This window comes from Capsicum annuum, chromosome 1 (genome assembly GCF_002878395.1).
Source record: "Capsicum annuum cultivar UCD-10X-F1 chromosome 1, UCD10Xv1.1, whole genome shotgun sequence".
Taxonomy (NCBI): domain Eukaryota; kingdom Viridiplantae; phylum Streptophyta; class Magnoliopsida; order Solanales; family Solanaceae; genus Capsicum; species Capsicum annuum.
The window spans coordinates 144,188,341-144,201,403 of record NC_061111.1 but is presented as its reverse complement, the minus strand read 5'-3'; the positions used below and the strand labels follow the sequence as shown (position 1 = coordinate 144,201,403).

Genomic DNA, 13,063 nt, shown 5'->3' with positions numbered 1-13,063 from the left:
CTATCCATTGTAATATCCAATTGCCTATTCAATAGGCAAACTTAACTACTACCTTACACCATATTAAAGAACCACTTTACAGTAACAACAATGAGAAGAAGTAGAACAAGTCTATTCAATTTGAGCTTAGCACATTCCCTTTCAAGTTTAACTTTTTTGAGTTTTTGCCTCAATGCAATCAACTTCTCTTCACTATCTTTCAATTTCTCACACAAAGTATCTCTTTCTTGTTCAACGTCTTTGAGCTTTTGCTTCAATCAATCACACGAATTTTCACCATCTTTGCACCTAATCATTAAGCTCGATTCTACCTCAGGATATTGATGCACAGAAATTGAAGATTTTGGATCAATCCATCTAAAGTACCCACATCCACCACTTTCCTAAAATGCAAAAACAGTAGAATAAACAGAAAATCACCAAAAAAATAAAATTAAAATCTATGAAAATGATACAAACCTTTGGAACTTTACATCCAAAAAATCTACGACCCGGATTTGATGGAGTCCTTGAAGTTCTTAAAGGGCAAAATTTGGAACAATAACACAAATCGAAAACCTCAATATTAACGAAATTTTTTGACATTCTCATCAAAAATGAGAGAAAAATAATTTAAGAGAAATTATGAGATAAATTTGATAGTGAGATGAGAGAAATTAAGAGAGAAGTCAGTTATGAAGGAGAAAATGAAGAAAGAAGAAGAGAAAATTAGGTTAAATAGAGGGAAAGTGAAGGGGATGGTAAAAGTATATGTTATTTAACGTTAACTTTTGCCACATGGGTAGCTTTTTTACGCGTCACGCACCTCCAACGATTATACAGCACGCGCAGTGCCATATAGGCAAAAAAGGCCTAATTGGATCAAAATTCAGGGGGTTTAGGGGTCTGATAGGTACAGGCCTTAGTTGAAGGGTCTAAGTGAATTTTCGTAACAAGTTTGAGGGGCTATCGATGGGTTTGGTTTAATAACTACAACTGACGATAAATATTGCTTTATAGATTTTTTTGTCAGTAAATACACCTTCCGTTTTGATTATGTGGCATCATTTGGATTTCGAAATCAGATGAGTTCTTTTTACCCTTATTTTTTCATATGCATTTTACTTATTTTGAATTGTCAAATTTATTTTCAAAGACTAATTAAAGATTCATATTTGCTTTACAGTAAGAATCTAAAAAGTTGCAACTTTTAAAATTCGAATGATGACACATAAATCGTTAAAGAGATACTAGTTTCTTGTTTTTTCAGTAGTACCTTGGTTGACAAGAAATAGGCTACGTATTTAAGGACCAGCTAGGACTTCCGCATTTGCATATACTTTTAGTAGCAATGTAATGCCTTCTCTATTAGTGGCACTACATGATGATTACCCTAAAAAAGGTACCGTTCAACTCGTTAGTGTATGTTTAAAAGATAAGAGGATCAAATTGATTAGATATAGCAATGTAATCCGGACGAATAATGCGAATATGCTATAATGCAACTCTGAGAACCCACAAACATAACTGAAAGTTGCACTAGATTACAGTAAGTTCACTATTGCTATGTAAAGAGAACATAACAAATTTTATATACACCTTATTACAACAGGAAATAAGAAGTGCTTTTAAATCTGATGAAGGATCAGAGAAATCTTATGTACAGAAACTGGATGGAGACTGAGATGCGTAAGAAAGCTTACGTACACAGAAACTGGAAGGAGTCTGAAGAGCAAGGAGCTGCATGTCCTTCAAGTGAACAAATAAGTCTAGAGGGAATTTCGCCTTCCATAGGTCCTAGTGACGACGGCTCCAGAATGACCAGACATCTGATTGCTATCCTTTTCCTTTAGTGAATGTACCATCCAACAACCATCCCTCCAATACGTATAGCACACTTCATGGATATGTGAAACTTTCCAAGAATCGGCACCTTGTTTGTCTGGATGCAGTGTCGTGATAAATTCATTAGGCATGTCAAAGAACTCAAGAACCTTCAGATTAAGGAGGCACTCGATTTCATTTGGCACACTTTCTAGAAATGCACATCTCTGGATAACCATCTTCTCAAGATGAGGTACAACACCCTCCCCGATTGTTATTAGCCTTAGTCCTTCCAACTTGTCCAAATTTAACAGCTTAAGCTTTTGAAATTTCCTTTGCTCAAAGTATAGCTTCTCTCCGGTGTATCCTACAAGAAATTCAAGATGTACAAGGTTGGGCAAATCTTGGAGATATTTCAGTGGATCTTCTGTTAAACGTGTCCACCTGAAGTAAATTTTGACCAAGGAATTAAGAGCTTGAATACACTTGGGCAACTTAACAATGTGTCCTGTCAAATACAAGTTTTGGAGAAAAGGTGGAGGCAATAACATGTAAGAAAGATCAAGAATCTCATTCTCTTCCAAAGATTTAAGATTTAAAAACTCAAGTTTGCGGAGCTTTTCAATTGATGAGCACAAAGTCCTCCCATCTTCTTTTCTCAACTTCAGAATACAAAGTCGTCTCAGTTCACTCAACATCCCTACTTCACTAAGTATACCACTGCCAGGGGTTGCCTCAATATACACAAGTTTCTACAAGGCTCTCAAAGCTCCAATTCCTCTGAAAGCCTTAAAACCTGGTGAACAATTGTAAGGGAGATACGAAAAGGATACGGCTATAGACTAAAAGGTGACGGAGATTTTCAAGCTTTAAAATCTCCACAGGCAACTCAGTGATATATGTCTGCTTCAGATCTAATATTTCTAGCTGTTTGAGTCTTTCAATGGATCTCGGAGGCACTTTCACATTGGTATTCCTCAAGCTTAGATACCTTAAGTAAAACAATTTGAAAACTATCTCTGGAATCATTTTCAGAGGAGCTCCTCTCAAATCTAAACTCTTAGCATCCGGGCACTACCAAGCACTTGACTTATGCAAGAAAAGGACTGTGGATCTGCTACACCAAATGTAAGCAAGGAGCGAAGTTTAGTGACTGGCCCTTTCACTTGTAAGTTCCCCAACATGCCATGCAGTGACAGCCGTTGTGTTTTTTCAGGCCATAATTTATTCTGCTCATCAACTGTTGCAGTAAAGTTATCATCTCTTGATTTTAAAAAAATAAGCTCGCAGTATAGATCATGAATCTGGCCCAATTTTATGCTACCATCATCATTGTACTGTACTGGATGGATCAAGCTTCTGTTGATGAGCTCATTGAGATAGCCATCTGCAACATCTTCGACTGTTCTTCGATCCTTTTACTTTACAAATCCTTCCATTATCCACTGGTAGATCGGTGTATTACGTTCAATCAGATGATCCTTGTTATAAATGCTTAAATGCAGGACGCATGGATTAAGATAATAGGGAAGATCCTTGAAATTGAGTAACAAAACTATTCTCATACTCTCAAATTTATTATTGCTGTCCAGTGCAAGGCCAAGGTTGTGATTAAGCATTCCCCATTCCCTAATTTTATTTCTGTTCTTTGTAGCCAAAACCCCACCAATGGCCACAATAGCCAGCGGCAGTCCACCACATTTTTTTAAGATGTTCCTTGAAATGCTTTCCAAGCGTGAAGGGCATGAATTACCATGAAATGCCTTTCGACAGAAAAGAATCCACAACTCTTCAGCAGACAAGGGTTTCACCTCATAAACATAGCCATTGGTCTCTGTGCTACAAAAGGAAGCCACATCCAAAAGAAGTGTTGTGAGGATAATACGACTTCCATTATTTACATCAGGCAATGCATATCTGATAGCTTCCAAAGCTTGAATACTCCAGACATCATCAAAAACTAGCACATACGTTCTCGATTGCAGGAATACTTTTGCTATTATTTTTAACCTGTTGTTGCTCATGGTGCTTAGACTTTCAGGTGCTGGCTGCTTCACTTCATCATAGAGTTGTTGAATCATGTCTTTCAAAACTTCTTCAACCTTGAAGGACATGGAAACTGTTATCCAAGCAAGGCTGTTGAAGTTTTTCTTGGCTGCTGCATCCTTATACACTTTCTTAACCAGGGAGGTCTTTCCTGAACCTCCCATCCCCACCACCGAAACAACTTTAAGTCTAGGATCATCCTCCACGAGCCAACCAATTAGTTATTATCTGGAATTTTTAATACCCACAATCTTAGTTTCTTCTAGCAGTAATGCATCACCTCTGCGATCATTTGCAGTATCATAGGCTTGGTTAGAACTTGAACCTTGCTCTGGGACATAATATTTGTAGCGGTACCTCTGATGGACCACTGCTATATGATGGACTCTTGATTTGATGGCTTGGATTTCAAAGACAAGTTTATGGCGGGATTTGATGTTTCTGATTGAGAAAAACGATTTAGCAATGAAACAACAAGATCCATGGAAGTGATGATCATACGACAAGAGCATGGACTCATTAATAACATCCTCAATGTCATTGGCGACATCTCTCACTTGCCTAACCCAAACTTTGACCTCTGCATCTCCCTCTTCGAATGCATCAGCTACACCAAGAAAGGCTATCATTCTCTCCAATTCATCTTTGATATACTGGATATCACTCTTGACTCCCTGAAGCAATATTACTTCTTCCGCTAATAAGTTTATGATTTTTTCAAGTACAAAAATGACAGCAGAGTCTGCCATGTCCGCATGATCTTCACAAGTGTCTATGCTTATTTGTTTTTGTAATGAAAATAAGAACAACCCCATCTTCCTGGTAATTGTTTTGAAGAGGCAAGAATCAAAACAAAACAAGTCAAGCTAGGAATATTTTATACTGTGGTCCCCTGATTAGACACTTTCAGTCACTGAAGCTGAACTCTTTTATGCATTAAACAAAAGCACACATGCTTCCTCATGGAAATTAAAAGGACCTAAGACAAAACTAGACTAGAAATTTCAGAACAATTACGACGAAAGTTTAACCAAACACAGAGGAAAGTCAAAACTTAGAGGAACTTCGCTAGAAACTTTCAAAATTCTAAATTTCTACTTACTCTGACTGTCTTATACTTGATCTAACCAAAAGGTTAGTAATGACCAAAGTTTGACTCAACAAAAGAATATAGTTCCCAGTCAGGTTGCAGTATGAAAGGAACAAAGTGTAAGTGGAAACCTTACACTAATCTGATGGAGGAGATCTTTTTTTATGTTACCGATAACTAACTACCACAGGGAGAAGAGATACCACCAGATATGATGATGTTATTCTTCTACTTTGTGTTTGAAATCCTATCATTGGTATGTAGCTCCAAATGTTACCTTGGTTGGTGGTTGGTAATGTGTCACAAAGTCCCACATTGTAAAAAAAGAGAAATGCTAAGGGATTTATATGTCAAATGGGTTCTCCCACTTACTAGACTAGTCTTTTGGGTTGGGCTTTCCCGTTTGGTTTATAACATTGGTGCTTTCATTGAGATCCATGACCAACGAGGAGCTTGTGACTCGGAGTGGTGGCCTGGACCCGAGGACCCAGGAGGGGTGCCAGCTGTGACTAACGAGGTCGTTGGTTCTCAAGCGGAGACATTGGAAAAAAAAAGAAATGCTAAGGGGTTTATACGTCAAATGGGTTCTCCCACCTGTTAAATTAGTGTTGGGCTGGAAATGAAAAATGAAATCTTTAAAACTATGATATGCCAACAACAACATTGAAGGACTACAAAAGGAAACTAAAATGATAAAATTAGTCCTTTTTAGTTGGTGCTTGGTTTCTCAATTATTTGGCAGCACTAGTAAAGAAACAATATCAAAATGAGCTTTAGTAGAAGCAAATGAATGGAAGTAAGTTTTTGGCACATCTATACTAAATTAAACATATTTAGTTTAGCTAGCTATTGCTACTAAACAGTTAATTGGTTAAGGAGTTGCCTTTTACGGGAGCTTGTGACTCGGAGTGGTGGACTGGACCCGAGGGGCGCCAGGTGTGACCAACGAGGAACAAACCACGTGTGGAGCCGCGTCTCGGAGTGGTGGCCTGTGTGTCAGTAGTGGTGGCCTGGACCAGGAGGGGTGCCAGCTGTGACTAACGAGGTCGTTGGTTCTCAAGGGAAGATATTGAAAAAAAAGAGAAATGCTAAGGGGTTTATACGCCAAATGGGTTCTCCCACCTATTAGATTAGTCTTTTGGGTTGGGCTGGAAATGAAAAATGAAATCTTTACAACTATGATATGCCAACAACAACATTGAAGGACTACAAAAAGAAACTAAAATGATAAAATTAGTCCTTTTTAGTTGGTGCTTGGTTTCTCAATTATTTGGCAGCATTAGTAAAGTAACAGTATCAAAATGAGCTTAAGTAGAAGAAAAGGAATGGAAGTAAGTTTTTGGCACATCTATACTACATTAAACATATTTAGTTTAGCTAGCTATTGCTACTAAACAGTTAATTGGTTAAGGAGTTGCCTTTTACGGGAGCTCGACCGGATTTCATAATGTGAATACCAACACCGGGTGGAAACAAGAAAGAAAAAGAAATGTTAAATATTGGATGTCTCAAAATAGGTCATCTCCTTTCAAATAAAATACAACAGTTGCAGCAGCGGAACTTCTTCACACCCAAAATCACAAGGTTCAAATAATAGCAATTAAAAAAAATACACCAAATATGAAATAAAAATAGGCCACATTCCCAAATTTGAGATTGATTAGTTTTATATATACCCAGGCCTCATCACAAAATAGTGTTCCGGTCTTCAACAAATAATATAGTGATGAGTTCCAATTTTAGTTACCCAAAACATAGAGTTCCGATTACTTGGAAAAAAAGTATTTAAAATTACACTTATTAAAATTGTTTAAAATTTGATATGTGTTTTACTTTTTTGGGGAAAGAAAAATTTCATTCAAAAGCTGATTAAACTAATTTTTCAAATTGGAAAAATTCACTTGCAAGTTGGTAAGGGAAAAATCTAATTTGTTGATTTCACTTATTAATTTGACATCCAAAAGTAAGTACAATTACAAAATTGTTTTGTCCCTAAGAGTTGATGTCCAAGATAAGCTTAGACCTAAGAAATTTTACTGCCTAGCTATCTCTATATCATATCAAAAAAATACACTAGATTTGCATGATCGCATTAGCCAGAGTTACATTTGGCAATGATCTTGAGTCCAATTCATAACTTTGTATCGCTCTAAAGTTTTTGAATCTAATTTTAGGTCCGTTAATCTTTGAGGTTCAGATTTCTTGATCCAAAACTAATACTGCTAGTTACAACATAGGCCATTTACTCTAATTTTGACTCTTATGCCCATCACACTTGATCCAATTTCAGCATGGCCGTTAGAGCGTATTCGATATGACGAAAAATGTTTTTCAGAAAAAATAAGTGATAAGCACTGTGAAAGTGGGTTGGCAGTAGTAGGGTTGTAGACTGGTGAGAACGGCGCGTACGAGGTTAGGATGAAGATGAGGTGTGTTGAAGAATGAGGAGGACACACAAATATTGTAGAATGCTACTTGTTAAACTTATTTTCTCTACTTTGAAAAATCATGCTCATCGTTTTTAAAAAAATTATCTTGCTAGAAAAAGTATTTTTCAAAAATTTAATCAATCGAATATGAAAAAAAATAAAAATATTTCTTTTAGTGTACAGTTTAATAACATAATTTCAAATTTTGGTAGGTTTTGCTATGGACAAATGTAGGCATCAACGGTCTATAGTTTGGAAAAGGAGTCGACACACAGGTTCCTTGGCTGGTGGTGGTGCTTCTTTTTTTGTTTTCCTTATGTAGATTTCTGAATTTATGGGGTTTAAAAATATCATTAAGTACTAGTCAGATTGACAGAACTTGGGACCAGATATTCGGCCCGCTTCCCGTCTCAACCTCGACAAATAATAGCCTAATTGATTCGAGTTCAATCAAGCTTTTTACAGTATCATACTGAGTCTACTCTTTAGTATTTAATATGCTACGTCACTAGAAAATGAATACTCCATTTTTCATATCGTTTTGGCCTTCATCAACCTTAATATTTATTATTTATTTAGGAGGATGATTTGAAAAGTGATAAGTGAAATGCTATGTTTGACACAAAAAAATACAAACAGTCTTCAATATATACCACGTGTCTAATATATACCACATGTATAAGTAAATAACTTGATGCATCTATCATGCTTTACTTAATGATAAAATCTCTATTCAATATAGAAATATAAAATGAGTAATAAGTTTGTGTGGGGCTTATGTCATGACCAAATTAATTTTTTATGTCATGAACATGAATTCTTAAGTTGAGTAATTTTGTATGATGAAAGTTTTAAGTTGACTATTTTTATTGATATAAAATAAAATTTAATTACTTTGCTACATAATTTTTTCAAGTTAAGTGACTTTTGAGAAATTAACTCGTCAATAAGAAGAACGAAACATTGAATAATAAAGGGGAGAATGGATGAACCACTATAGTTTGGAAGTATATTTGGGTATTTCCATATAAAAGAATAAATACTATTGTTATATGTAACGCTCCGAAGTTATCCTAGCTGAATTTTTGTCCCTAAAGTATCAAGTTTTGGCTTCTAGAATGATTTATACTTATTTCTCTTTGGAATTCCTTAGATTTCAAATTTTTATTACGTAGATGATCGAATAAGTTTTCCGTCGACATAAAATTCATCCAAAACGAACACTCGGTGAAGGAGTTATGATTAATTTAAGTCCTAATGGTAAAACACCGTCATTCCTGTCCTTGCCGAGTCGCGGAGAGAGTTTAAATGACGATGGTCAATTTAAGTCCTAATTCGGTCCAATGCAGGCTCATTCATGGATTGGGGTACTTCCAACCCCCCCCCCCCCCCCCCCCCCCCCCCGCCCCTCGCTCCATTGTCCACTATTATCCAAACCTGAATTAGGAACCCAAGATTTTATTCATTTACTAATGGAATATACCATTCCATTTACTTAGGTTAAAACTTCAGCTAACCATAACGATAACTTTTCTTGATTTTGATTTGGAAATCCTTATCCAATTCCTTTTTTGGTAACTAGTTAGTTCTTTAATGTAATAATTAATTTAAATACATAAATACAAATTTATGAACACTTACAACTTCGATTACTTGAAGAGGAAGTAAAATTTTGGATTACCAATTTATTTTTACTTGAAGAGAAAGCACCTAATCCTAATACACACAGGAAAAGGGAAAAAAGAAAAAAGTTTCTATAATTTTTCCTATAAAAGAGAGAGAGTGCGATAGCTTATAGTCCCTCACCTAATCAGAGTTTTCACAATAATCAGAGCGTGTAAGAATGGACATTGAAGCAATATTCTTGACTTCTTTTTCCATTGAGAAAAAACCTACTGACATATTTAACTTGATTGAACGGGCTATCGTTGTTGCTAAATTCAAGTATCCTTCTCAGTTGGAAAAACGCAAAAACAGGATAATCAAGATGATGTTGAATCCCAGTAGATTCGACTGTGATGACGATGAAGAAGAAGAAGAGGACGAAGCTAATAGTCTTGATGAAGAAGAAAGTGTTGGCGACGAAGATGAAAGCACCACCGTGGAAGAAAAAGAGAAAGGAAAGCAGATTGCTGCGCCTACAAACCGGAAGCCCACATTGAAGATTAAACTGACCATCAAGAAAAGTGTACACGTTGCTCCTCTGGAAAAACACAACAGTTCTAATGCAATGGAGTTGAAGGAAAGTTCGGAGACTGACTTGGTCGAAAAACAATTGGATGCTGAGAAAGAAGGAACACGTCAAGAGTTTCATATGGGATCAAGAAAGAAAGACACGACAAGAATGGCTACCCAAGTTGCTCCTCCTCGTCCGAAACTTCTATCTGACCTCTCTTTTGAGAAGCAGCTTGATGGAGACAAGAAACAAAATCACAAAGGTTTCAAGAAGATGGATAGTCTCACAGAAAACAAGATAGAAGAACAGAAAGTGGGCACCAGTGGTTTAGGTTTAGGGAAGAACATGCCGCCGCCATTGATGAAGATGAATAACGTGGCTACTAAGCGTGTACAAGTTGCTCCTAATCAAAAACAAGTGATTTGTGATCATTCAGCACAGAAACGGAACAATTGTGGTTCAATCACAGGACCAATTCAAAAAGAAACGGAAAGCATCAGTTATATGAAGAAATTTGAATCAAGCAAGAGGAAATATGAGGAAAGGTTAACAGAGGAAAGGGAAGCCAAGAGAAGGATCGTAATGGTGGACTTCCATCGTATGCCTAAACCTGCTAATGGCCATCGTGCTCCCAAACGACGCTGGTGGGAAAGGAAGAGGTCTTGATTGCCATGATTTAACCTGTTGTGTAAATTTCAAGAGTCTTTTTTTTGTGTGTCTTATAAATTGTGGACGGAGTAGCATCATTCACATCGCTACTATCTTTTATTTGGTCCTCAGTAACTTTGAATTACCTCAGTTATTGAAATTATATAGCTGCAATTTCATAAACAATGTTGTATTCATGCTTTAAAGTTTTGTTAAATACAGTTTTGTTATATACTTAGTTTCATTACTGTCTTTTATCATCTTAATCCAACTCTTGGTTTACTCATGCCTCCCTTAAACTATTGTATGCAATCAAGATGGTATTTAGATCTAACTTTGATGGTGTGTTCCAAGGTTAAGTTAAATGCCAAATTAAGAGTGAAGAACATCACAGATCAAGATTCTGCAGGATAAATCAAACTATATTTATTTTCTTACTTGGTCTGCTAAGTATGTCCTGGTTCAGAATGTGTTAAATTCAATGTAGAGGGATTCAAAGAATAAATGATTGATGAAAACTTAACAATTTTCATAATTTGGCAATATTAGCCATGTAGCAATACCAAAATGAACTTAAGTTGAAGCAATTGAATGAAACAAGTGTTACTAGTTACCTCAGATTACGCAGATACAAGATAAAGCTGCAGATTTGTTACTCTTTCTTCAACTTTAAATTTGCCTTATTTATCATTTAATCTGAGTCTTAGTAGACAATTAAGAATTTATCTATTGTATATTCATCTTCGCTTAACGCTTAACTATTGGTTTAGTCCCCCTTTCCGTAAAACTGGTATTATGCAATCAGGATGGTCTTTGGCCTCATCATCTGCTGACCACCTACCTACAACAACAACAACATATCCAGTATATTCCCACAAAGTGGAAATCTGCTGACCTACCCAAGTTTAAAAAATTCCAAACTGGAATATAGAGAAAGCTACTCAATTTACATCTCTTTAAGGCATACCAGCTGTTCAGAAGACATTGATATCCACAAATAGAGTTTCAGGTCAGATTGAGAATCTTGTAGATTTGGAGCAAGCATGAGACTGTAACACTGCTTATCCCAATAGATTGAGTGGAATGGTTCCTGCACTTTGTTGACACTGTACACAAATTCAGATGCAGCAGTAATCACCTTCTGGAAGCCAAAAAAAAAAATTTACCTACTTCAGTTGTTGAAAGTATTCATATTGAGAAAAGGAAACTGCTGATGGAATCATTTGCAACCTACAATGCATAAAGTATAAACTGAGCACTCCCAGTCAGACTGACACTAAAAAGCAGCTATCCCAAGCAACATAGACCAAGAACCTCAGGTTAGACGAGGGACTGACTTATTCAACACCTTAAAAAAAATAGGAAGAGTCAACTCCAAAATCCAAATAGATGAAACCATTTGTATTTCAAATTGTATCAGCAACAATTGGATACAGTTTCAAACTGAATTGATGAAAGTTTATTGATCCCAAGAAGATAAATACAAAAACTTCTATATTTGCAATAGAATTATAGCTCATAAATGTTTCCCATGAAATGTAATGTTTATCATATCCATTGTATAGCTCACTACCGGCAAGAATATAACATGAATACAAGAGATCTGCAGAAACGTTGAGCACTAGAAACCTTAATATACAGTAGACTAATCAATCTATTAGCATAGAAATTTCTCCCGGTCACAGGCAGAAAAACAAAGAAAGCAAGAAAACGAATCAAGAAAAAGTTAACCGCCAAAAGAAGAGCTGCCAACCTTTAGTAATATCAAACAGAAATCTGAGTAAGCTGTTTGTTTTTCAGTTAGTAGCATACTGCATTGATGATACAAGGTCATAGGGACATAAAAACGAAGTTTTGCATAGACAACTCACAGCTTACAGGTAAGAACATGGATGACAAAACAGGCAAGCAGTGACAAATTTCAAGATCACAAATTCACATGACCAAAAACGTGCAGTAAAAAGTTGCATCCACATTATGCTTAAAAGAAGTGGAAAATACTCCAGGCACTTTGATGGGTAATAATCAACAGTCCTTTTTCATTGAATCAACTTCCAAGCTTAAGCAGAGAGAGTAGCAAAGTAAGAACAAGCAAAAAGCATTAATCAAAAATTGAAATGCTGACGACGCAAGAAAGTGGGAATTTTTCTAAAGTATATATTGAAACTAATAGCTTGCAAAGCAGGACCATATTTAAGATACAGGCAACGTAGTCTTTGTTTAATTTGGAAGTTGCAACCAGTATCCTCGTTTCCAAACCAGTATCCTCGTTTCCAAACATAACTTAATATTTTTTATTATCAATGTCAGTATAAGAAGTACAAAATATCTCTAGTGATCTGGATAGCCAAGTATACCACAGCATACTTCCATATCATAAAGCCACAAAAGTCTTAAAGTGAAAAACATATACAATTCGGAAGCTTGTGTGCTCTAACTCTGGCACCAAAAAGACATTAACCATTGGAATCGAGTGAAAAACTGACCTTAGGATAAATATTTTTGCAAATTGAAAAAGATAGCATGTCTCAAGGTTAAGTTCTGCATCCCATCCAACCAAGTGAGAAGACATACTATCTCCAGATTGCATAGCTAATTGATAATAAATATAATTTCTTGTTTGATATGCCCAACAACTGTCAATTTCAACATGATGTAAGAAATACCAAAAGATTATTAAAAGAAAACTAAAACAATAAAATGATAGACCATCTCACTCAGTTTAAAACACAATCATTATCACAAAATAGTGTTTGTCTTCATTGTTGGGAAGTCTATTACACAAACACATACAGACAAGACCTGCTAAGTTTTAAACAAAAAACTTGCGGCTACACTAATTAGATCTCAAATGCTAACAATCCAGCAGTT

The 13,063-nt window shown here is 35.9% G+C and overlaps 1 protein-coding gene across 1 annotated transcript; it reads right to left on the bottom strand.

Annotated features, from left to right (window-relative positions):
* Nucleotides 1–2,855: 2,855 nt before the first annotated feature.
* Nucleotides 2,856–4,013, bottom strand: LOC107852176 (disease resistance protein RPM1-like). Its single transcript, XM_047411779.1, has 2 exons — nt 3,269–4,013; nt 2,856–3,205 (listed from the first exon to the last, which is right to left on the bottom strand). Exons 1-2 carry the CDS (start codon nt 4,011–4,013, stop codon nt 2,856–2,858), a joined length of 1,095 nt encoding a protein of 364 aa, XP_047267735.1.
* Between the last annotated feature and the right edge of the window lie 9,050 nt (nt 4,014–13,063).

Bases quoted from the DNA above. Each gene is read 5' to 3' on its own strand.
- LOC107852176 (XM_047411779.1), bottom strand. From the start codon at position 4,013: ATGGGAGGTTCAGGAAAGACCTCCCTGGTTAAGAAAGTGTATAAGGAT. The intron at 3,206-3,268 runs GTAATACACCGA...ATCGAAGAACAG, and splicing joins CAAGGATCATCTGATTGAAC to TCGAAGATGTTGCAGATGGC.